We start from the raw sequence: 25335 nt of genomic DNA, 5'->3' as shown, positions 1-25335 counted from the left end.
TGACATACCTTCGGTAATTTATTGTTTATCTCTATTCATGGAGTTTTGCATGTAATAACCATACATTGCCGAACTTCCTTCTCTCATGCATTGTCCTCAATATTAACCTACCCTCCTCATTACCTAAAATTACTTTGAAACAAACTCAAAAGCAAGATTAGTCAGAAAGATAACTTAAAAGACACAAACTAAAACAAAAAACAAAAAATGACTCAACAAAATACTAAAAATAACATATAACACATAAGACACAACAAAAATAACAAAAATAAGAAAAATTGTCTAAATTAATAAAGTTATTCTTAGCACCGATATTGTCAAATCTCCCAAGCAATGATGCCGAAAACTTGACAAGCGCAATGTATACATATACAATTACTCATCCACAGTCAAATTTTATATTTATAACATTCTAAATATCCCACACGCAAGTTTTCTGCAAATATACAAGTCATAAACGAGTATAGAGTATTAAGGATCGAACCCACAGGGGAGATTTTCAATTACCAGTGATTTTCGAACTTCTTTATTATTTTGACTATAAGCATGAAGTACAAGTAATAAAATTAACACTAGAAAGCTCCTAGAGGTATGGAATTCCTTACCACTCTCGCTAATGAGATTACTAGTTAAGTGAATGCTATTATCTTGATTAGTTATGGTGTAATTTCCTAATGTATGTGAAACCTACTATTGTAGTGAATCAACTATATTTATAGCTAAACCATACCTACTCTCGTGGTTATGAATTAACTACAAGTTCATTTCTTCTATGAAATTACACGAAACAAGTCACTAAAGCCTCATAGGTGCACATCTACTCTTGTGAGTGAACTCCCTTGGTTTATCACTTTCTTGAACTAGTGCTAAATTTTAATTCTCATTGCAAATTTAACACTTTTAGATAGTCACAACTAATAGCCGGTTAATCATGATTAGAAAAGCAAAAGTGATAAATAACTTGCTCAAAATAATATCATCAAATAATCAAGTAAACATCACTAACAAGACATAGAAAGTTCATCCATAACTCTAGGTATAAATTTTAACTAAACATGAAAAACAAAAAAGAAAAGACCATACTTGTATTATAACTAAACATAAGATTCAATTACAAGAGTTAAAGAGTTAAAGAGATGGAATCTCTTGTCACATGTGTGCAACATCTTCTCCATTTTCAAACCTCAATCATCATCCTTGCTTAGCATGATACAAACTATACTAACCTACATAAACTAATGAACTTAGAAAAACTGGTGAAGACTACATTTTTTGTGGGGTTTCTCTAGCCTTCCAAAGTTGTTAAAATGTCCTACAAGGCTACTATTTATAGAGGAATTCCATGCAAAAGACAAAGTGTTAAATCATCTTAAGATTCCTCTTGAGCCCACAAACAAGCTAGATTTGAGTTATAAAGCTTCTTTTGCAGCTACCTTGGGCTATTTTCACCGATATTCTTGTAGGAAAATAGGTCAAAAAGCTTGTGTGTGAACAAAACACAAGTTGCAGAGCAAGTTGCAACCGGAATTGAGGAATACGCGAGCTTGGAATACATGAGTTCAAGCCACATATTCATGGGTTGCGCGTTTTAACTTCTGTGAATTTAGCACCATTTAAACTGCTATTTTCTTGATGATGGAGGCCGAACTAACTCTTGTACAAAACATGAAAGTTCTAGCCCTTTGAGTTATCTTTCAATGCCTTAAGAATCTCCAAATCTGTGTACTGCAAAATAACCAAAATACCCTCAACTAGTCGAATCTCTGTTTTAGCTTTCGACAACAGAGTTGCACTTCTGTATTTCGACTTTTTGAATATGAAAATGATTGAACTGGAATTCGATGTCTTCATACCAAATATAGATCTTTCTCTTACTTCCAAATGGTTCAATAATCATCTCAATCCAATACTTGTAACTCAAGATATAATCGAAATATCACAAGGTGTCAAAGCTGGAAAACTTGCATTTCATTCTTTGAATGTTTTGCACTTCATGTTTTCTTTTTATCACTTCAAATCATCAATAATCATCCAATTATCTTCTTAATTCACTCAATTTGATGATTGAATTATTAAACCTATAAAAATGTGAAGTTTTCACCATTATTATCCATAGAATACAATTTTCACACTTAAACCACAAAATGCATATTTTCACTAGAAACTTAGTTAATTAACTATAAAAGTAAATAAAACACACTAAAACTAATTAATAAAACGTACTTAAAGTATGTAAAATGTATACTTATCAAGTTTCTCCCATGATTTGGAGCCAATGAAATCATTTTGTAGATGCTCTACACAATCCTTGGGAGAATCCCTCCAGGGATTCATCCAAGGCATTCCTGGCAGCTGCAAGTTGCCAACTTGCATGTTTCTTGCTTCTTTCTTTATCTCGGGCAAGATACAAAAGGACAACTTGTACCAACTTTTGGAGGATCTAAGAGTTTCTTTTGTTGACTTTTAACAACAAAGAAACATATTATTGAGGAGAGAGATTAGCTCTTGAAGACCAAGAATATATACTACATAGTTCTTCTAGTTTGAGGAGAAGAGTTCAATTTAACTTGAGAGAAGAGAGAATTTGGAGAAAGAAGAAAAACAACCAAAGGGTTGTGTCTTGCCCCTTCGGGGCAAGACACAGGCCCTTAATAAATGCAAATTCTCTTTTTTTATCCTGTTTTAGTGCAGGATAGTGTAGTATAGACTAATTGTGGCTATCCATTCTTGTATTGACTCAACAATAAGGCCAAGGGAGATGAAGAATGAGAGGTTCAAGAAGTTCTAGTGATAAGGGTTTTCTCTTCTTTCCATATCTTTATCTTTGTATTGAACTCCAAATTTGTTAACGCAAGATTTGGATTTTGTGTTTGTAATGTTATTTTAAAGCATACAGCTTAGGTATTTGGTTGAATTTTCTATGATTGTTTAGTGTTGATTTCTTAGCTAATTGATGCTATTATCTTAATTGAGTTACTTAGTACTTTTGCTCTTATAATCATGATTAACTCGCCATTGATTATGATTATTCAAAAGTGTTAGATTTGCAATGAGAATTGAAATTTGACGCTAGTTCATAGAAGTATTAAACTTAAGGAGTACACTCACAAAAGTTGAGGTACACTTTTGTGGCTTTGTTCCTTGTAATTTCATAGAAACTAATGAACTTGTAGTTGAATTCATAACCACGAAAGTAGATATAAATTAACTATAGGTATAGTCAGTACACCGGCGAAAGCTGGTATCACGTGTATTAGGAAATTATGCGATAACTTAGCTGAGATTTTGGTACTCATTTGGTTAGGGAGTTGCACTAGCATGAATAGGTAGGAATCCTATTACCCGAGGAGCTTTTATTTGCATTTATCTATCCATTTATAGCTTAATTTATTTATTTTAATTTCTTGATAGTCTAAATAATAGAGAAACTTTAGTAGTGCCATTAGTCGTTTGTCTTCTTTGAGGGATCAACCATTAATATCCTATACTCGCTCACGATTTATATACTTACAAAAAATCGCATGTGGGGTATTTAGAAATTTATAAATATAAAAATTGACCGCGGATTGAGTTTAATTGTTATACGCATACCCCGTGCTCGTCAACATGTGTTTGGATATGTGATTTATAGGGAAAAAAAAGTTCTATTTGCTTTACAAATACATTCCAATTATCCTTTTATCTTTCAAACTATCTGATTTTATCTCACATATAATCATATCACGAGAACTACTAGACTAATTATTCCAAAAAAAAATTTCGAACAATTTATCATCAAACAAAATGTTGTATTCTTAACTGATGCAAATCATGATCAATTCGATGATTGTGTTCCCATTATGTTCATACTGTTGAGATGAATTATTTTATCTAGTAATAAAATTTAGTACAATTTCGAAAGTTGGCATCGACATCTAGAAATATAAATAAAACGCATATGAAAAATTAGTAGTGTCACTAAGACATCTATCAGCACTATATATTAATAACACCTCCACTCAAAATGAAAAACAATTAATGTCTTATTCAAATTAAAATAATCTTATTTAGAGTTATCAAAAACTAGTATATACCTTTTGTTGGAAGACGAATTAAAAATAAAATGTTGATTCATGGAGGGATGCTATTATTAATTTGGATTGGCAGATGCCTTTCTAATGAATCAAATTGCATTGGCAAATTGGAAGTGATCAAAATGAACCTTCTAACGAAGACCAAGACTTTTTGACTCCAAAGTTGTCCGATGATCACGATTGACTGCTTTTGGCGACTAGTGCTATTGTTGGAAAAAAAAAAATGGCATTCATGGGCCTACAATTTTGTGTCAAAGTTTTTTCTTCTTTTGAGTTCTGATGTAATGAAGGCCAACTAAAGCAATTACAGATTCTTATAGCCAGGGAATCGATGGTGAATAATTGACAGATGAATAGTGATTTTATTGATTTATTGTACGATCAAGTCTCTTTTAGTTGCTTGGAGTGCAAGTTTTGAGCTCAAAGCAATGGTACAAAAGCATCAAGCTCATGGCAGCTTCCTGCCTATCTTTTCTTTGTCCCTTTATGCAAGGCTTTCTTTTTGGGTGGAATATGCAAGGATTGATTGATCAAACTAAAGTTGTTTGGTTAGTGTTTGGATAGGAGATTATTTGAAATATTATTTAAAATAATTATTGTAATACTTTTTGTGATGTGATGTATGTAAAATAACAAAAAATGATTAGGAAGATAAAAAAGCATATTGAAAATTGTGTTTGTAATACAAACAAATAATTTTTGGCCAAATAATGGCTATCCAGCATCAATCAGTTATTATCAGCATAAACTTTTGCACAAAATAAAAGAAGCCTTGTATCATACATATGCTGTTTTCAGCAAAGTAGTACTACAGTCATAAAGAAATGTAAATTGCCAACTTTTTATTTGGTACATAAAAAAAAACTGCTACATTACCAGGAGAGAATAAGATTTTGGTGAGCATACGGATGACCCTTTATCGACTTTCTTCATGTTAAGTTGTCCAAAAAACAACATGAAAAGCTAATTAGATTTATTTCTCGCGTAATCTTTTTAATCCTAAAATCCCATAGCCTAAATTTGCGATAATAAGGTAAGACTAGATTTAAGCCATGCATGCATTTGCATGGCGCTGTATCTTTTGGAAGAGGGATAAAAATAGGATGAGTAACATATATCCTATGCATTTATATGATCATAAATTTGATACATGCACAAATTCTATCCACATCACGTGAATTAGATAATGGGCTTTTTCTATTTTGTGCCTTAAAGCACAAGATAAGTATGCCAAAAAAAAAAAAATAGAGGTGTCACCAAACTGCTGAATTTAGGAAACTTTACATTGAAATTTTGAATTTTTGTAGACAAAGTTTAACTTTAATAGCCCATCTCTTATTCTATGTCCTAACAAACCCAGGATAAAAGTAAGTTGTGGTGCGTGTTTATAAAAATATTAAGCCGTTGATTTAATTTGGCCTTTCTCAAATTTCTGTTAAAAATTCTATACATAGTCTTCATTTGGCAAAAAAATTCTATAGAATATATCAATTTGCAACAAGTGTCAAAAGAAAATAATCTATAAAATAGAGGGACCATCTATTTTTAGGAAAATACTATTCTATATAACACACGATTCTATGCAATGACAATAATTTGGATTTCTTCGTGTGTAAAAAATTATTTATTTGCTGTTAGAAAATTGACTTAATTTCTTTTAGTCAAGATTTCTATTTGGTGTGGGAAGTAACTAGTTTTCTAATTGGATTTAGTTACTTGAAGTAGTAGTCAAGTAAAACCCTATTTAGTTAGAATTAGATACTATTTTCTACTCTACATGAGTTTAGGAAATAGTATTGGTTTCCAATTGTTATTTGGTTTTTTGGCAGTAATGTTTTCTATAAATAGGTAGGTTGGCATACTACACAAAGAGAAACACAAGGAGACACAAGGGGCATCATGTAGCCTTATACATGGGGTGTGAGAGAGGATTCTTGAGAGATGAGAGATGGTATACAAAGGTTGGGTTTGGGTTCAAATTGTATTCTTGTATAGGGTTTTCCTCTCATAATAAAGAACAGGTTTCTCTCCATGGACGTAGGTTCAATGATAGAGTCGAATCACGTTAAATATTGTGTGTCGTTTATCTTTCATGCTTGTGGCTTGTTCCTCATTAAATTGTTGTGCACTTGATATTTCAATAGTTGTTTATTCCGCGTTTGGATCCTAACAAGTGGTATTAGAGCTTGGTTGTGAGACTGGGCTACTCAAGGTTCGTAGTTGGATCCTAGTTAACTATTGAGATCAAGTGGATTGGTAGCTGTCATCAATTGAATAATTTAATGGGTGGTATTCTTGTTTCAATGGCTTGACAAAAAGCATTGATGGTGAAGGATGAAAAGTCGAAAAGTATGGAGATGCTTGACGATGAATCTAGGCAGGTGATTCAAGGGTCAAGGAAAAGGTGGAGTCCAATGTTAATTTTGGACGTGAATCGGTGGAGACTTTCTCACACCTCCAACGGTTGATACTTCATCCCGGTGGATTTTAGATTTTGGTTATGTTCTTTGGGTGGTGTGGCACGTGTCTCAAAAAAACAAAGAAATCTAATTTTCATGTGCCAGAAGACTCTGACAGTTACGAGTTTTTTGTTTTAGGTGGAGTCTTGAAAACTACACATGGCGTGACAGTCCTGAGGATGGAAAGAAGTTTGGTGACTTTACCACTTGATTGCCTCAATGGTTAGGGTTAGAGCTCATAGAAGGGGATCCCAGATTGCAAGTAGTGGTGAGAAGAAATCCTGCAGAGGGAAATGGTGAATTGAGGCACCTTCTCACGAATCAACTGGAGGTTGGACTCGGGGTAACTACACATGTTCATTTGCCAATTGAATCAATTTGGTGTCAGGACTGTATTGATTCGGGTATGTAGTTAGGCACCAAGGTACTTGGTGGGAAAAGGTAAATGGAGTTTTTGGATGGTTTGTTGTGTTTGCTAAAAGCAATATTCGCCAAGGTGGAGATTTGTTAGGAAATTGGCTTAATTTTTTTTAATCAAGATTCCTATTTGGTGTGGGAAGTAACTAGTTTCCTAATTGAATTTAGTTACTTGAAATAGTAGTCAAGTAAAGCCCTATTTAGCTAGAATTAGATACTATTTTCTACTCTATATGAGTTTTGGAAATAGTATTGGTTTCCAATTGTTATTTGATTTTTTGGCAGTAATGTTCTCTATAAATAGATGGGTTGGCATACTACACAAAGAGAAACATAAGGAGACACAAGGGGCATCATGTAACCTTATACATGGGGTGTGAGAGAGGGTTCTTGAGAGATGAGAGATTGTATACAAGGGTTGAGATTGAATTTAAGTTATATTCTTGTATAGGGTTTTCCTCTCATAATAAAGAACAGGTTTCTCTCCGTGGACGTAGGCTCAATGATGGAGTCGAACCACGTTAAATATTGTGTGCCATTTATCTTTCATGTTTGTGGCTTGTTCCTCATTAAATTATTGTGCACTTGATATTTCAATAGTTGTTTATTCCGCGTTTGGATCCTAACATTTGCATGCCAAACACGTTTGTTAATCATCTTTTTATCTTTATAACCATCTTTTTATATCGCATACATCGTATTATAAAAAAGATCTCATATACATCACATTACAAAAAGTGATATAATGATTATTTCAAAAAATTTTCTAAGTAATCTTCTATGCAAACATTCCTAAAGTTAAAAATGGTCCAATTCCTTTTTTTTTTTTAAAACTATTCTCACATCTGAGTCTATAGTATTGGTATGTCATGCTTTCTTAGTTGCTTTATTAGTTGCTTCTTGAAACTATTTATAGGTTTCTAACCTAGAACGAAAAAGAAACAAGAAATAAGAAATTAGAAACCCTCAAGGTTTTGTAGCCCTCATCCTTGGACACGAAAAGAACCAAAATTTCCTTCAAATTTCGCAGGCCAATTAAAAGCCGAAACGTGGCGCACTCATGATTGGATAATCTATTGGGATCCGACGTAAGCTTCATACATCATCAAAGTACACATTTTCTTTCTTCATAAATTCTTGGAGAAACAAATAAAAATCTTTTTGTTTGGATTGCAAGACTTTCAAATAAAAATCTCAAATTTTATTTTACTTGTATCATATACACAATTTTTCAACTATTTTTTTATTTCACATACATCACTTAATAAAAAGTGCTATAGTAATTATTTCAAATAAATATTTCAAATAACATCCTATCCAAACAAAGTAGTTTAATGATATCCTTGAACGGAAAAAAGTAAAGAAACTAGTAAAGTACGAAGCGTTTAACTAAAGAATGGGACGCGACCCATATGGAAGATAGGGTTTGTTTGGAAGCCTCGATTTTTACTAGTTTTTAGTAAACAGGTTTTTCTCAAATTTTGTCTATAATAACTTCTTAAAACAAAAGTATGGGTATTTGACTGAATTCTTTTCATTTCAGTCTAAAAGTGAAGTCCAAACAATTAATCATTTTAACCTCAAGCATCAATTCTTATGCTACTATTACGCCTAATGAAAAAGCGAACCTACTTAGAGAGTAGGGACAATTATGTTATGCAGTTCTAGTGTTCTACTTTAGTATAAATATTACAAATATAAAAAAATTGCTGATTAAAAAACTCATGCAAGTATATAGAAGTTTATTGATACATATCTTATCCCTAATTCCCTCCCGTTTCTTAATACTCATCAATCCCATACTAGGAAAAAAATTGATACATATTCTACTTTGGATCCCTTTTTTTTTTTTTAATAAAAAAGAGATATAAACCTAATTACAGAAGGAATTAACTTTTATGATAAAGAATTAAATTTTGTGATGCACAAGGTACAATACTTTGATATCCTCTAAACCTATCTTAGCTTATTAGTACATCAACCATATACAAGGTCTGTTTTGATTTGCCCTAAAATTTGCAAAAACAAATTATCAAAAGTAATTATAGTGATATAGGTAGATTTTACATTTTAGCTTTTATGAGATCTAAATTGTAGATGCAAAAGCGAATAAGAATATAAAAAAATTAATTATCTAAAATTAGAACGCAAAATCAGGTGAAAATAATTAAAGGGAATTATTTAAGGAAGAGGAAGTAAAAATTTTCTGCTCATATATGGGAATTTGGATATATCGATAAATTGGGATATTACAAAAAAATCATCACTTAAATAATTTTAATTAGAAATGGGCTATAACTCCGCCTAATTTTCCTTTGTATAAAATCAAGTTACACTAAAATGGTTGTTGGTGCTATAGAAAGGACCCCCCCCCCCCCCCACAAAAACCCCAAAAAAAACCTTGTATTCCAATAATAAGAAAAATTGAACACCTATAACACCTGTACCTTACTTAGGTTAAGGTTGCAAGATTGAGAGGTTTGTTTCTAATCCTTTTTCATTTATTTCTTCTTAAATCTCACCTTCCCCTGTTTAAAAAAGAAAGAAAATTTTTTACCCTACTCAACTTCAGTAGAACTAGACAAACAAAAAAATTTGTAGCTTACCCTACTCAACTTCAGTAGAACTAGACAAACAACGGTATTGCTAGTGTAGAGTGAGTCCCTTGAAATTAGCCAATCAAAATAAAGAGGAGAAAGTGACATTCTTTATTTTGCTTGTGGGGAATGATTAACTTGGGATTGACTCCATCATTCTTTGTCACAGTTTCTCTCTCATGCACAACACACGCTAAGGATATTTAAAGTCTATATATTATTAAAAGAGAGAGCTTCATGTTGTGATACCATGACTTTGCTTCAAGCTTTCAACCTGGGCGTGATACCTCCACTTGGATTTGTAAGTCTTTCCTTCTCTTTCCCTTTTGTATAAAGATAGAAAGTGACCCCCTTGGATTTATTTTGATGAAGGCTCTTTTGTATTGTAAGTCTCTATTCTGTGATAAGGTGTGTTTGTTGTGGGATTATTTCTGCTTAATGTTTAATGCATTATTTGGAATGATCAGTGTTTTTCTGGGATACTTTTTCTTTAAAACCCCCCCTGAAGGTCCCTTTTGGCAGTTGGTGGCATATGTTGTTATAGAAGTGGTGATACCTATCTTTTCAGTGGTTTTGTTGATGGGAATTAGTAGTTTTAGTTGAATTCTGGAAGAAATTTTATGCTTCTTAATCTTGTTTCTAAGCTGCAGAATGAATTTTTTTTTTTTTTTTTTTTTTTTTTGGGTACAATGAAAGGGAAGGAAGAAAGAACGAGACAAGGGAAAACTCCGAAGTGGGCATTACAGAATCAGAGGAGTTGCATTTTGATCTTGCCATTGTTTTTTGGTTGACAGGAGATGCTTTCTTAATATATTGGATTTCGCATTTATATGCCACTAGAGCAAGAGCACTCTTGAGATAAGTAAAGTTTTTTTACTTTGATTTCTACCTATTTCTTGCCAGGGATGTTAGTTATTTACCACGTTCGATAACTTCCAGTGGTCAATGTACACTATATCATCCTTTGTTGGAATTCGTTTGGTTTGGATTTTAGTGCATAATTTGGAAATTTTTTTATGAGTTTTCTCTGGGATTCCTTTTTCTTTTGGCCTTATTATTATTATTATTATTTGGTCTGAAATCCCAGTAGACAGGTGGTCAGAAATGTTGCTATTGGAGTGGCTCTATCTGAAAAAAGAAAAAAAGGCTTTTTCATGGTTACGTGTAGCTTAGGATCCAGCGAACAGGAAGAAACAAGAGAATATATGTTATGTAATCCTGTTTTTACTTCGTCGTTTCTCTATCATTTTGGAGATTTGGTCTCAAGTAAAGTAAAATTTATTGTTTATCATATTGTATTAGTATTTGATCCCTTTCATGCCTCTGTCTTGAGTCTTGATTGGAAAGTTCTTGGATATATATAATATGATGGCATGATCTGTGACTTGTTATTTTGTTCACTGTTTTAATATGTAGTGGATTTGCAAATTTGTTGCATCTGCATGCTGGTAAGGGAGACAAAAATTCTCTTTTTTCCCTTTGTTTATGCTTCTATTGCTGGCTTTCTTTTTTCCGATTTCTTAGATTTGGAGGGAACTAAACAGGAAGCATTTTCTTAGAACTTTAAGGTTCTATTAGGTCCGTTATGCTGGTTTGGTCTCTGAGTTGTATTGGATTCTTGGGGATCGAAGCATGACTTAAAGAAAGTGGGGCAGTGGAATGAAAAAGAAGAAAAATTCTGTCAAAATGAAATGTCTTAGCCTCTCAGATTAACAAAAATAGAGGTGGTAATGTCAAAATGTATTTTGGATGTGTGTATTGTCTTATCCTTTTCTTGCTGTTACATCTTCTCTGTCTGTCGATTAGCAATCTTATAAATAGCCAATCAATAGTTGTCTGACTCTTTCATGCTCTGACCTTTACAGGAGCATTCTGATACAAAGTTCTGTTAATAGAATTGGCAGTGAAGTTCAGCTGCATGGGAAAGACAATTCATATTTTTGGTTTCCTTGATGTCGTGGCTGCAGAAGTAGTCGAGTTTTTGGAAGGATTCACAGGTCAGGGAACAGTATATGCTTTAGAGGTTAAGCAGCCCAAACGAGGAGGACCTAGATCATATGCTAGGGTCCAATTCACAGATGAGAGGAGCGCTGAATGCATTATGGCTTTGCCAAAGGAACGCCTTTATTATGGTTCTTCATATTTGAGGGCTTCAGAAGACGACATTGATTGGTTTCCGTGGCCTATAACCTATGAGCATCACATGCAGCAAATAGTTTTGAACTTTGGGTGTCAGGTGTCAGAGAATAGGTTTTCAGTGCTATGGAATGTGGCAAATGTTTCAGTTAAATTCGGAATTGGAATGAAGAAAATGTATTTTATTTTGCAGTTTCACTCTCTTGACTACAAGCTTGAATTATCCCGTGAAAACATATGGCAGATTGTACTGCATCGAGGTGGTCAAGCAGCAGAATTTCTCCTCATACAGGTTTGGTCGTTCAAATAAAAGATTTGATGTGTCCTGTTGGTTCTACATCTTTGATCCCTTTTGATTCCATAATTTTTGGCCTACGTTTCACTGCATATTTCTACAGTATCCTTCTGCCTTGACATGGTAGTTTGGCTGTCAAAAATGTGTGACAGCAATAATAGTTGGCCTTGCATTTCATTTCTAAACACTTAGTTGTAAGGAAAATCTTCCAGGTTCCTTTTTGTCCAAGTTACATTTGTGTTGTCTTAAATTTCACCCAACAATTCATCAATCAATCAATTTATCCGTATTAGGTGAAGAACACTTTTTTTTTTTTATACCTGGATGATCTCATGGCAAAATAAGTTAGTATATTTTATCATACTAGTAATAGTTTTTGTGCTTTGTATGTGATTATAATATCCTAAAACATATTATTCTTTAGATAGTAAAAGTTTTTTTGTAAAATTTTGATCATCAACATCATAATATTGTATTTTCATGTTATTTATTTTCTTCAGCTAGTTATTTTTAAAAATCCTTATACTATATAAAAATGAATTGTGGTCAAAGGGAGTTTAAATTTCAACGGTATGGATAAGACCTTTTTGGGAATGTGGAATATTGTGTAGTTTTTTAAAGTTTTGGGTACAATGGAGGACAGCAAGTATTTAGGTATATTTACTGAAATGCCCTCATTTTGGTACATTTACAACTTTGATTTATGGAGATATCTGGATATTTCCGGAATGTGAAATTACTTTGCAACCGTTTTTGCATCGAATACAACTCATATAAACTTATGTATTGGTATAATTACTGAAATGGTGTTATAGACACATTTAATTGAAGTGTGACTTTTGTTGTGCAATTAACACAAAAACATATTAACACGTGCAATTAACAAATTGCTATGACTAGCCGTTGAATGATATTCCTTTGTTTAAAACAACTTATGTCTGCTCTTGGCTGATTTTCAATTGACATTTGTAGGTATCTTTTGGGAATAGTAAAATTGTAAAAGTATTGATAAAATAAAGTGTGTAGGTGTGTGTTACAATTAAAATGTACTATTATTAGTTTTGTCATATTTGATAACTATTTCTTTCCAGAATGTACTTATTTGTCCAATAAAAAAATCATCTTTAACCACAGATACCAAACACCTGTGCGATGTGCGGGCACTCCCTCCCTAGTTTTATTAAATGGAAAGAGACAGAGGCATTCCAATATAGTTAACATATCCCTTAAAACTAAATTTGAAATCATGAACCAAACATTGTTTGATTTGTAGCTTGAACTCTATAACATATCAAGTATTGATAATATCATGTTTTACCAAAATTATTGTATACTCATGATTTTATTACATATAAACCACAATTGTTACAATTTTTATAAATGAAGATTATAATCAAGTTAGAAAAATAAACATGCATGTAATTTGAATTCTTTGTATTCTTTTTATTTCTATTTTGTCAATAATGGAGTATAAATTATCCACCATGTAAAGATTTTTTTGGCTTGTGCATTCTGACAATTGAAATTTAATGGATAATGATAGTAGGATTTTTTTCATTTTTCTTTTCTTTTATTCATAATATTTAACACAATCCAATGCAAAGAAAGTCTATTTTTTTCATATGAGTACAGTATTTGTGGTTTCAATATCAGTGTTTTTGATGATCATGGAATTGGAATGAGAATTGTGGCTAATTAACAATTTTAATATCAATTTTTAGTATATTGCAGTGTTTTATTTTTTCGGTTGCCAACTTTTAATATCCATAACCACTACCATTATTGTCAATTATTAGAATGCACTAAATTTGTCCAATTATATTTGTCACCATAAATGAAATTTACTTTATTTTAAAGCTTTTCATTCCATAACCGCAACCATTATTCATTAATATTGCAATACAATAAATATATGTAATCATTAGACAAATAACAGTATTTTGATCACCATTGAAAATAAGTTGGATATCATTCTTCATTTGAATTTTACTCTTATTATAATTCTTATTTTATCATTGGAGATGGCTTCTGCATGGGTTGATGGATGGATTTGATTTGCTCAAACCTGTATAAATGAAACATTGCTATATTATTGCCAATAAAAATTTTTGTCTTCCCCTATATATTAGTGATATGGATATTGTCTTTGGTATTATTTGAATTTTATTTCCAGCTTTTTAATTCTTTTGCTATTCACTTTATATCATTTTATGAATAGTTTTCAATTTTTTTTTTGTTTTGAGGGATTGCTATTAATGATAGTAATGGTTTGCATGGTGCTATTTTAGATTTTCTTTTTTCCTGTTTAATATTGCTATTTTAGTTATAAATGTGTCCCAAATTTTTGTATATTGAAATTCCTCTGGGTGTCACATGAAAATTGGATGTGTACAACTTATAATTTCATCCAAGAAATGTTTCTCAAATCATTATGTTTTTCAAATCACTTCACTACTTTAAGGAGATGTTTCTTTCTAAATCAATATGGTATGATGCAATATAATAACCTTAATAAGCAACCATTAAGCCATCCACAATTAAAATCATGTGAAACTTTAACCACAAATTAAGAAGGGCATAATTGGAATACCAAAAACTAAGATTACAACATTGCTTATACTTGCACTCCAAAATACCAATACTCATGGTACTTGGGATAGAATATGTATTTATAGATGGATAGATAGATAGATACATATAGATAGATAGATACATTAGGTGTGAGAAATAATGGATCGCAACACTTGTGTGAGTAAAAAACATGGTCTGCTGTTATTATATTTCAATACTATAACTTCTCTCTCCTTTCTCAACTGCAGTTGAACATAATTCATTGCTGAGCCATATCTCTTTTCCTACGCACTGCCACGTGAACTTATTTTTATGTCTTCGGTACCTCTTTTGAAGGCCTTTTGGATCAACCTTTTTGCTACCAGTGTTAACCATGACTTGAACTCTGAAACCCATCCAAAATACGAAAGTCATATGGCAAACAACCAGCATGCATTTGTCCACTCTTTGTTCTGTTTTACAATTGAGTTTCTGTTACCTTTTTTATGTGAAATTATTGTTTATGAGTTTGAATATTGACATACACACTTCTGACTTAGTTATCTGGTGCTCCTCGGATTTTCAAAAAACTTGAAGAATCCCCCTATCGCTACTTTAAGGAAACTCCATATGACCAGTGGGTCAGGGCGACAGATTTCACTTCATCCTGTATTGGACAATCGTCTGGCATATGTTTGGAGCTTCCTCGTGGCATTCAACTACCAAATTTAGGTGATTACAAAGAAAGTGACAGCCAATTTACGCTGGAAAATGGCTTCCCCTATTCAGACAATTTGGTTTTAGTTCCTATTCTGCGTCCCCCCGAAGGACTATATTTGCCATATGAAATCTTGTTCCAGGTCTGTTGTTTAGTACAGACCGGATGTCTTCCAGGGCCATCACTAGATGCTAATTTCTTTAGGCTTGTTGATCCACAAAGAATAGATGTCAAATACATAGAACATGCCCTAGAGAAGCTACACACATTGAATGAGTGCTGCTATGAGCCGGTGCAGTGGCTCAAGGAGCAGTATGATAAGTATGACAAGCTCCGGCGACCTCCCAAATCACGTACTCTTTATTTGGCAGATGGATTGGTATATGTCCGGAGGGTGCAAGTTACACCATGCAAAGTGTATTTCTGTGGTCCAGAGGTCATTGTATCTAATCGTGTATTGCGCCACTTTTCAGAGTACATTGACAATTTTCTTCGAGTTTCCTTTACTGATGAAGAGCGGAATAAGATGTTTCCATCAGACTTGTCACCTCGTAAAGCTGCAAATGAGAATGGAAGGACGGAAATTTATGAGAGAATACTGTCAACACTGAAAAATGGCATAGTTATTGGGGATAAAGAGTTTCAATTCCTTGCCTATTCTTCAAGTCAATTAATGGAAAATTCAGTATGGATGTTTGCTTCAAGACCCGATCTTACTGCTGCTGATATAAGAAGATGGATGGGTGATTTTAGTGAGATAAGAAATGTGGCGAAATATGCTGCCAGGCTTGGTCAATCTTTCGGTTCTTCCAGGGAAACACTAAATGTTGGTAGACATGAGATCGAAATGATTCCTGACATAAAGGTAAGAGATGCTTACCGCTCTACAGTCGAGTATGTCTTCTCTGATGGCATTGGGAAAATCTCTGCTCAATTTGCAAGGCAAGTTGCCACGAAATATGGCCTAAGCTACACTCCTTCTGCTTTTCAAATTCGGTATGGTGGCTTTAAAGGTGTTGTGGCTGTTGATCCCACTTCATCAAAGAAGTTGTCGCTGAGACAGAGCATGAAGAAATATGAATCCAATAACACCAAGTTGGATGTTTTACAGTTTAGTAAATACCAGCCTTGTTTCCTCAATCGCCAGATAATTACTCTTTTGTCTACCCTGGGGGTCGAGGATGTTGTATTTGAAAAGAAGCAGAGAGAAGCAGTTGCCCAGTTGGACACTATTCTAACTGATCCAGTGAAGGCACATGAGACTTTAAAATTAATGGCTCCTGGAGAGATTGCAAAAGTTCTCAAGGAGATGCTGAAATGCGGCTATAAGCCTGATTCTGAACCATTTCTTTCAATGATGCTGCAAACTTTCAGGGCATCAAAACTGCTGGACTTGCGGACTAAAACAAGGATATTTATACCAGATGGAAGATCAATGATGGGATGTCTGGATGAAACCAGAACCTTGGAATATGGCCAGGTGTTTGTTCAGTTCTCTACTGCTGGGCGTGGGCAGTTTTATGATGATTCTATCTCGTATTTTAAGCACAATAGTATTCTTGAGGGGAAGGTGGCGGTTGCAAAAAATCCATGCTTGCACCCTGGAGACATTCGTATTCTAAAAGCTGTTGATGTGCCAGCATTACATCATATGGTGAACTGTATTGTCTTCCCCCAGAAAGGAAACAGGTAAATATTATATGGTTTATGTTTAACTCATTCAGAGAATGTTGAAGTTTCTGGAATTGAGATTAGCTTCTTGAAGATGAATTGAAAATATACAGGTAGGCTAAGATCCATTAGTTTCTTTTGTTTCTGTGAGAACTGTTAATTGCTATTCTCCTACTGTTCTTTAATAATATTTAAGTCAAACAGGATTGGAAGTAAACAGGGATTCTAAGATCCATTAGTTTCTTTTGTTTCTGTGAGAACTGTTAATTGCTATTCTCCTACTGTTCTTTAATAATATTTAAGTCAAACAGGATTGGAAGTAAAAAGAGATTCTTCTCTTATTTAAGTCAAACTGTTAATTACTGGTACGAAAGAGCAATTTACATTTTCTCGCATGAAAAGCAAATAGCAGATAGCTGTCTTGGGTGTGATTTGGTTGCTTGACTACATTCCTTAGAAACTTTCGAGAGCATAAACAAACATTCCTTAGAAACTTTAGAGAGCATAAACAATGTGTAAGCCCTAAGAGAGCATTTGTAACGAAGATTCTTAACAAAATGAATGCTTATTTGTGTTTCATTCCTACCATTACACTGTTTGGTTATCAATTCATTGGCAAAAGGGATTCATTCCTTTGGGGAATCTTAGAACCAAAGCAAAAAATGGGTATGCCTGCAGATAGCTTTTCTTGGCTAATTGGTAGAGTTATCTAAACGCAGTCAGGGAACGTTAGATTCATTTAATTGTTTCATACCTCATGTCCTGACCTGTGATGTCTGTTCCTTCATTTCAATCTTTTACATTCAAGGGAGACCTAAGAGATTTCTTTTTGCATCACCTGGCTTGTTGCAAGTGAAGTGGAATGAATTCTTGGGTTAAGGCCTTAAATAAAATGTTGTGCTTGGACTGGATCTTGAACTGCTTATTAGGTCTTTAAGATCATACATCCTAGACTTAGGGACTTTCCTTTTATGGTTTTTAGCAAAGGATTTCTTACTTAGCAAATGAGCATTAAGGTATCAGTTTCATGGCCAGAAAAAATCTGGCTTCACTATTGAGGTTCTATTTCCAAATTTTGCTATTAAATAGAAAGGAATCAGTATTATTACTCTTTACCTGATATATTTGTGTACTGTTGGGTCTTCGTTATTGCTAATCTTAAATAGCTGTTTAATGATGATTCTTGGGAAAGAAAAGAGCGGATGCAAGATGATTTTGACATAGTGGCTATTTCTAGCAGTTTAAGAAAACTATTGGGTAAAAATATACAAAACAGGGTCTAGAATGGATTGTGAAATGAACCTGTAAGAACACAAGGAAGAAAATTTTATTAAGAGCATAAAAATTATGATGAGTTTTGGCAATAGGGGGTATAAGAATGTAAGCATATTTTGATCTTAATTTTTGTTATGCCTAAATTATTCTCATGTATTTTAATTAGAGTTATTGCATCTCAATCATAACACTAATAAGAAAAATGAAAATTTTCAATAAGTTACATCTCAAAAGTATTGGTAATTAAAATTAAGAACTACCGATTTATAACTGTATTCACCAATCATTTCTTCATCTCCAATTATTGTATGTGTTAAAATTATTTTCAATCATTATATTCTTATGCGTGATAATTAAAGTTAACTGTATTTTTAATACATATTGGTTTAGAAGAAAATTACTATTGATAAGAAGACAAAAGGTTATAAACAATTAATGAGAAAACAAAAGGTTGTGTTGATGATTAAATTCACTATTTTATGTGATGTTGACTAAGAAAACTTCAAAAAATTATCGATAATTATAAAAAATATATATAACAAAAAAGGTTTACAGCTACTGAAATTGATAAAAATTTGTTGTATCCAAATCAGAATGTGTTTAGTATGTATTTTGCTCGAGTTTTTTTGTATACACTGAATTGACACAACATAAAAAATTTGTCACAATCCAAGTAAAATATGCAATGACTTAGTTTAGATATGACAACCATTTAGAGTCCAAAAAACTTTTAATTGCTTTGTATATAATAAACACTTTTGACAACTAACAATTGCTTAATTTTGTTTATTATATGGTTTCTTAGTTAATATTATACGAACAACTTTACACAATAAACATTTTGTACAACTATCAATTGTTTAATTTTGTTCATTATATAGTTTCTTAGTTATACTATGCTAATCAAAATTTTACACAGAAATTTAATATATTCAAGATTTTATATTTTGGAAAAATATATATTCTCGTGCAAAGCATGTGAGTTGTTACTAGTTTTCTTAGGAGCACGAGGAAGGCGTAGTGCAGATGTTGTTTAAAATAAGGTGAATATTAATCAAGGCTGTATGTAGGAAAAATAGAAGACTGCTAATCTGCATTTAGAAAGCTTGAAACTGCAGCAAATCTGGGAGCTGAATATTTCCTGAATATGATTTGCTGACAAAATATTTCCTGAAAACCACTCCGGTAACATGGGTCAGGATATCTTTACTAGAAGCAAATGATTGAATTTAAGGGTTCACTATGATATCTAATGTGCTTAGTAAAGCTCAATTTGGATAAACAAGGGACTCCTATGTTTTAAGCTTCTGAAGACCAACTAATGGAAATCATTATGTAGGGTATAGCTAGTGTGATTGACATCATGGTTTCTCAATGTTTCTTTCTGATTCTGATGTCAATCACAGGCCTCATCCAAATGAATGCTCTGGAAGCGATTTGGATGGAGACGTTTACTTTGTTTGTTGGGACCGTGACCTGATTCCACCTCAGCAACACCCACCTATGGATTACACTCCTGCACCTCCAATGCAGCTGGATCATGAAGTTACAATTGAGGTACTAATACTTTAATACAAAAATTGTTGGCACGAAAAATTACGTGGACGTAGCGTAAGCAATTTGACACATATAAAAATATAAAAATATGTGGGAAGAGAAAGAGAATAAATGCACAAATAAATACTTAATAATTTACTCACTCAAAATCCAACAATAACAAATATCAAGTCCTAGGCTTTCGCTCACGACAACTCACAACTCTCAGCTATGAAACTTTCCCTCAAACTCACTTTCAAAATTGAAGTCGACTCAACTCAACTCTTGAAATAATAATCCACTAAACTGGTAGTATTTATAAACCTTAAAACTTTCGAAAACAAATACAACTATAAAGTGAAACTTATTTGGAAATTGATTTGAGATTTCCTAATCTATTATGGAAAGTAAACAAACAACATACCAAAAGATTAATTAGGAAATTAGATACTAAAATAGATTTGTTTAATTTCCTTCATTGACTCTCTTAAATCAAACTCTTTATTATGATCACATCCAATGCCATATTGAGCTTGGATTTTCATGAAAATTTCAGTCAACGAATAAACGATGTGCAACTCAATCTTGTTTTCAATTATCAACTTCATCTTTACTCATAGCAGTGGACGCACTTTGTATTTTATAAATTATTTCTCAGCAATTTCTTAATCAAAATACTCATTGATATAAACCCATTCATCACCAAAGTCACCATATTTACTACCAACGTAAGTGTCCAAAAATACAAAATCATAGATAGCTTTTTTACCAAAATTATCACTAGGGGTATGCATTCGGTACAAATTCGGTTATTTGATTATTTGAATTCAATTTTTTTGGTTATTTTACTTGAAAAACTCCAAATCGCTTTCAAATTCAAATTTGGAATAACCGAATTCATTCAATTACCGAATTGATTTCGAAAATAGTCATGAAATCAGTTATAACCGTATTGGATAGTAATTTCCACATAACTAAATGGGACTCACTTATATAGTTGTATACACTTAGTCATTTGGTCACTTATAATTTACTAATGATGTATTGCATTACACTTACATTTATTCTTATTTTTTTATATAGTTTAAATGCTTGATTTGCAAATAATTTGATTGCTTTCAATGGTGAATACTAAAATATTAATATGTTGACATGCAATTCATATACATTTGCTTAAACTACTTAACCATAGTGCTTATTGTCTACGTTTAAACAAGATTAGTGATTAAAGAATATAAATTCACATATTGTATATGTAATATAAATATAGAGTATATTAATACTTGCAAGTTAAAAATTACACATTCAAATATTTAATAATCCAAACATGAATGATAAACCAATGTCTAAATTATAATTACTAATAATGTTTTTTATATATATTATCACTGTGCACTGATTCGCTAATTATGTTTAATAATTAGTATTACACTTATACTTACTTAACAAGTTATATACCTAAATAAATTTTTCTCTCCTTTCTGTCAAGTTTTCCTGATCTCTTTGGTTGATTGACCAATCAAATCTTTCAATCTGACAACCTTCAAGAATCAACAAATTTAATAGGGCCTTTTTTTCCTAATCACTGCACAACACCAACAATCTCAACAGAGTCCCCCTTTTTTTAGACCTTTGTTCAGTTAAGGTCACTTTCCCCTAATTTCAGTCAACAAATGAGTACTCCAAGACCAATTCTCATGGTCCAATTTTTCAATATATGAGTATTCTATCACAACCCCTGTACCTTTTTATGGTATAGGTTTATCTATCAAAACTTTTGCACTCTCTCCAAGCACCACAGACATCGTAGGATCAAACTCTTGAATCTAGAGTTTTGGTACCACTTGTTAGCACGAAAAATTATGCGTACATAGTGTAAGCAATTTTGACACATATAAAAATATGTAGGGAAAGGAGAATAAATACATAAATAAATACTCAATAATTTACTATCTCAAAATCCAATAATAACAAATATCAAGTCGTAATTTTTCGTTCACGACAACTCACAACTTTCAACTACGAAGCTTTCCCTCAAACTCACTCTCAAGACTTAACTCGACTCAACTCAACTCTCCAAATAATAATCTACTAGATTGGTAGTATTTATAAACTCTAAAATTTCCTAAAACAAATACAACTGTAAAGCGAAACTTATTTGGAAATTGATTTGAAATTTCCTAATATAATATGGAAACCAAACAAACAAGACATCAAAAAGAATTAAGAAATTAAATATTAAAATAGTTTGGTTTAATTTCCTTAAAAAATGCTGTAGAAGAACTTATTTTTTTAATAGCTATTTCTATTGGGAAGGGGAGGTAGATTATTGAACCCACAGCTTGATGAGTAGGAAAGGAACCTGCCTTCTACTTTCTACTTTTAATCTCTGTCTGGTGACTAATTATCAGAGCAGTGGTGTTGTCTTGCCATTCTAGCAAATTTCTAGTGGTGCTGTTTTGTAACGTACAAGCATGATTGACGCCTAGTTGTGGTTCATGACACTTTCGTTTTCAGGATGAAGCATGGTAGTATTTCTTTCGGCTATGCTAGCGTTCATCATCTTGCTTTATTCATTCCCAAGACATCTGCAATTCTGTATTCTGATCTTCCTTCGAACTAATTTATTTGACAGCATAAGTTACAGAATAAATGATTTTCTACGTTCATGCAGTTTAAGAGTCGCTACTACTGCCTTTGACCTATCGCAGTCATGTAATTTTGTCCTAATAGATTTCTTTCTGCTCAGTCAAGTTTAGATGGTTACAGAGATTCTCTATCTTTATGGATGACTAAAAATAAACGATATTGTTTTTTCATTGAAGGTAAATGGTTGAAGCCCATTAACATCGTCTGTTAGCACCCATAAAACTGCCACATAAATTAAGAACCTTTGATGAATTTAGCATTGGATTACAAGATTTTCAAAAAAAAATTAAAATTAAAATTTTGTTTTGCTCGCATGATGTACATACTTTTCAACTGTCTTTTTATCTCACATATACCACATCACAAAAAGTGTTATATTAATTATCTCAAAGAAATATCTCAAATAACCTCATATCCAAACAAACCCCATGTTATTTGTTATTTGTTTTTGTCCTTTTATACTCTGCAAATATCGTCCAGCAAAGAAGCATTTGGACAAGTGGAAGAGTTCCTAATCCGCATTGAAGGATGCTAAGACCTTTGTTATTCCTCTATCCACTATCTGTACAATTCTAGGAACTCTTCTGTTTTCTCCTCAATCTGCTTAACTATGAAACCGTGTTCACCAGGGGTATAGCCCTGTGTTAGAAAAATAAGATGCTTCATTGCATTCCCATGCATATACAGTGTTTTTGGAGCAAATATTCTTATGCAACATATGCTTGAGTAAATTCTTGAATTATGATGAAAAAAAAAAGAGTTTCTACAAGTAAGGCTATTGGTGGAGGCGTTTCTAAAATGAGGTTGTTCGCATTTGTTGAATGCGAACTTACTTAGCTCGCATTCGGCAAATGCGAGCTAGGATACATTTTTTTTTAAAAAAAAAAGTACCTCGCATTTCTCTGTCTCTTTCACCTAAACCCAAAAACAGAGCTCCGTTCTTTACGTCAAACATTCGCCATTCAAATCCATAAGCAGAGGGGCAGAAATTGGAACGAAACTTTGCACACCCAGCTCACTCTCTCGTCTTTTGCGTAGCTAGACAGCAGTCCAAGCTTCCAAGAGGAAATTGCCCAAAATCCCTCAATCTCTTTCTTTCTCGTCGGTTGTTGTCCGCCATTGTTGAGCTTCCACCAGACGCCATTTGCACCCCAACCAGCTGCCATTTCTGCCTCAGCAGTCATCCCCAACCAATTTTCTGACCCTTTGCGCTGCACATTTTCTTTTCCCTTCGCAAATGGCTTTCAAATTCGTGGCTGTGCATCGCAAATTGTCTCTGAAGTATGTGGCTTTGTGACTATCCTGTCTGGAACATTCCTTCTCCACAAGACCAAGGACATGGGAGGTGTAAGCAGCACTAGTAACACGCCCGTGCCATCTCCGGTATTCCTGGCATCACGCCAGAATTCTGCGGTCTGAGCTTTGAGATGAGATTGCATTCTGCGGTCTGCGGTCTGAGCACAGTGACCTCGCATTTAAGAGATGCGAGGTAACTCACCTCGCATTTCATAAATGCGAGGTCTGGTTTTCTTTTTTCTTTTGTTTTTTGGATTTCGTTGGAGGAAAATTCAAGAGACTTCGCATTCAGCAAATGCGAGTCGAGGGAGCTCGCATTTGCTGAATGCGAAGATCCCTTGGACAGAACCCCACACTCAAAATGCCCCATTTATAGAATTTTTTTAAAATTCATCATAATTTTAGAAATTTCTCCATATGCTTCTCTGTTGCAGGAAGTTGAGGAGTATTTCGCCGACTATATCATGAATGACAGTTTGGGAATCATTTCAAATTCTCATATTGCCTTTGCTGATCTGGAACCACAAAAGGCCAGGAGTAATCGATGTCTAGAGCTTGCGAAGCTCCACTCGATTGCAGTTGACTATCCAAAGACTGGTGTTCCTGCTGAGGTACCATCTCATCTACGTGCCAGAAAATATCCTGATTTCATGGAAAAGTCTGAAAGGCAAACGTATGAGTCGCAGAATGTGATCGGAAAGCTTTTCCGAGAGGTCAAAGAAAAGGCACCATTCACAACCTCCATTGAACCATTTACGAGGGAAGTGGCAAGAAAATCATATGATACTGATATGGAAGTGGATGGATTTGAGGATTATGTTGATAAAGCTTTTGATTACAAAAGCGACTATGATTATAAATTGGGTAATTTGATGGACTACTACGGCCGAAAAACTGAAGCAGAAATGTTGGGTAGTGGTATGATGTGGGTGTCAAAATCTTTGGACCGGAGAAATGATGCAGAAGCTGTTGGAATGGCCGTGACGTCCTTAATGAAGGAAGCTAGGTCCTGGTTCGGCGGGGATGGTGGTCACTCTGATGATGCATACGCAAAAGCATCAGCATGGTACCATGTCACTTATCATCCAGATTACTGGGGTCGCTACAGCGTGGGACCGAACCGAGCTCACTACATTAGTTTCCCATGGTGTGTCCATGATAAGCTGATTCAGATTAAAAAGGGAAGCAGAAGAAGGTCTCAGCTCATTGCAGCGCCACGTGCCCTCTTTCCAACTCTGACTACTGCTATTGCAGCTGCCATTCTCTTATTCCTAACCGCATTTTATTTTTTAAGCCATTAAGTATGTATGCAGATTCAGTTGAGAGTGCACCCTTGTATGCTTATACAGTGAGTTGTAATCTAGAATGCAAGAACAAAGCAGATTGTTCAACAGGACATCACATCATCTCTTGATTAAACACAAATTAACATTCATAGGCTCAAAATCTGGTTCGTGTTCTAATAACTTTGGCCTTGTTTGGACTGTTATTTTTGGAGTTTTTGTAGAAAAATATACGATAGCGATTTGACGTATATAAAATAAAAAGATAATTGAGAAATGTGTTCCCAAATTTTCTAGCGAAAAATGTGTTCATTCTCTCAATGTTAAAGCAGCCATTGCTTTCTGTCAGCGTTTTTTGACTTGGTAACGTATGGGTAGAT

General features: G+C 33.5%; 2 protein-coding genes across 4 annotated transcripts in view; both read left to right on the top strand.

The window, feature by feature from the left end:
• Positions 1 to 25335, top strand: part of LOC113719694 (probable RNA-dependent RNA polymerase 1) — a 93814-nt gene that overhangs the window by 37602 nt on the left and 30877 nt on the right. The window lies entirely within an intron of this gene.
• LOC140021598 (probable RNA-dependent RNA polymerase 1) lies at positions 10249 to 25118 on the top strand. 3 transcript variants are annotated; one of them, XM_072072826.1, is made up of 5 exons: positions 10249 to 10408; positions 11412 to 11974; positions 15088 to 16934; positions 19598 to 19748; positions 24107 to 25118. In XM_072072826.1, exons 2-5 carry the CDS (start codon positions 11465 to 11467, stop codon positions 24971 to 24973), a joined length of 3375 nt encoding a protein of 1124 aa, XP_071928927.1. In that variant the 5' UTR covers positions 10249 to 10408; positions 11412 to 11464; the 3' UTR covers positions 24974 to 25118. The 3 variants fall into 3 exon arrangements, with proteins under 3 accessions (XP_071928927.1, XP_071928928.1, XP_071928929.1); XM_072072827.1 differs by having other exon boundaries at positions 10249 to 11974; XM_072072828.1 differs by lacking the exon at positions 10249 to 10408 and having other exon boundaries at positions 11780 to 11974; positions 15125 to 16934.

The sequence above is a fragment of the Coffea arabica genome, chromosome 11e (genome assembly GCF_036785885.1).
Source record: "Coffea arabica cultivar ET-39 chromosome 11e, Coffea Arabica ET-39 HiFi, whole genome shotgun sequence".
Lineage (NCBI taxonomy): Eukaryota > Viridiplantae > Streptophyta > Magnoliopsida > Gentianales > Rubiaceae > Coffea > Coffea arabica.
Note: the sequence above shows the minus strand (reverse complement) of the source record. Positions and strands in the feature narration are given on the sequence as shown.

Coding starts and splice junctions, on each gene's coding strand:
- LOC140021598 (XM_072072826.1), top strand. CDS start 11,465: ATGGGAAAGACAATTCATATTTTTGGTTTCCTTGATGTCGTGGCTGCA. Junction 11,975..15,087: donor CAGAATTTCTCCTCATACAG/GTTTGGTCGTTC, acceptor CTTCTGACTTAG/TTATCTGGTGCTCCTCGGAT. Junction 16,935..19,597: donor TTCCCCCAGAAAGGAAACAG/GTAAATATTATA, acceptor TGTCAATCACAG/GCCTCATCCAAATGAATGCT.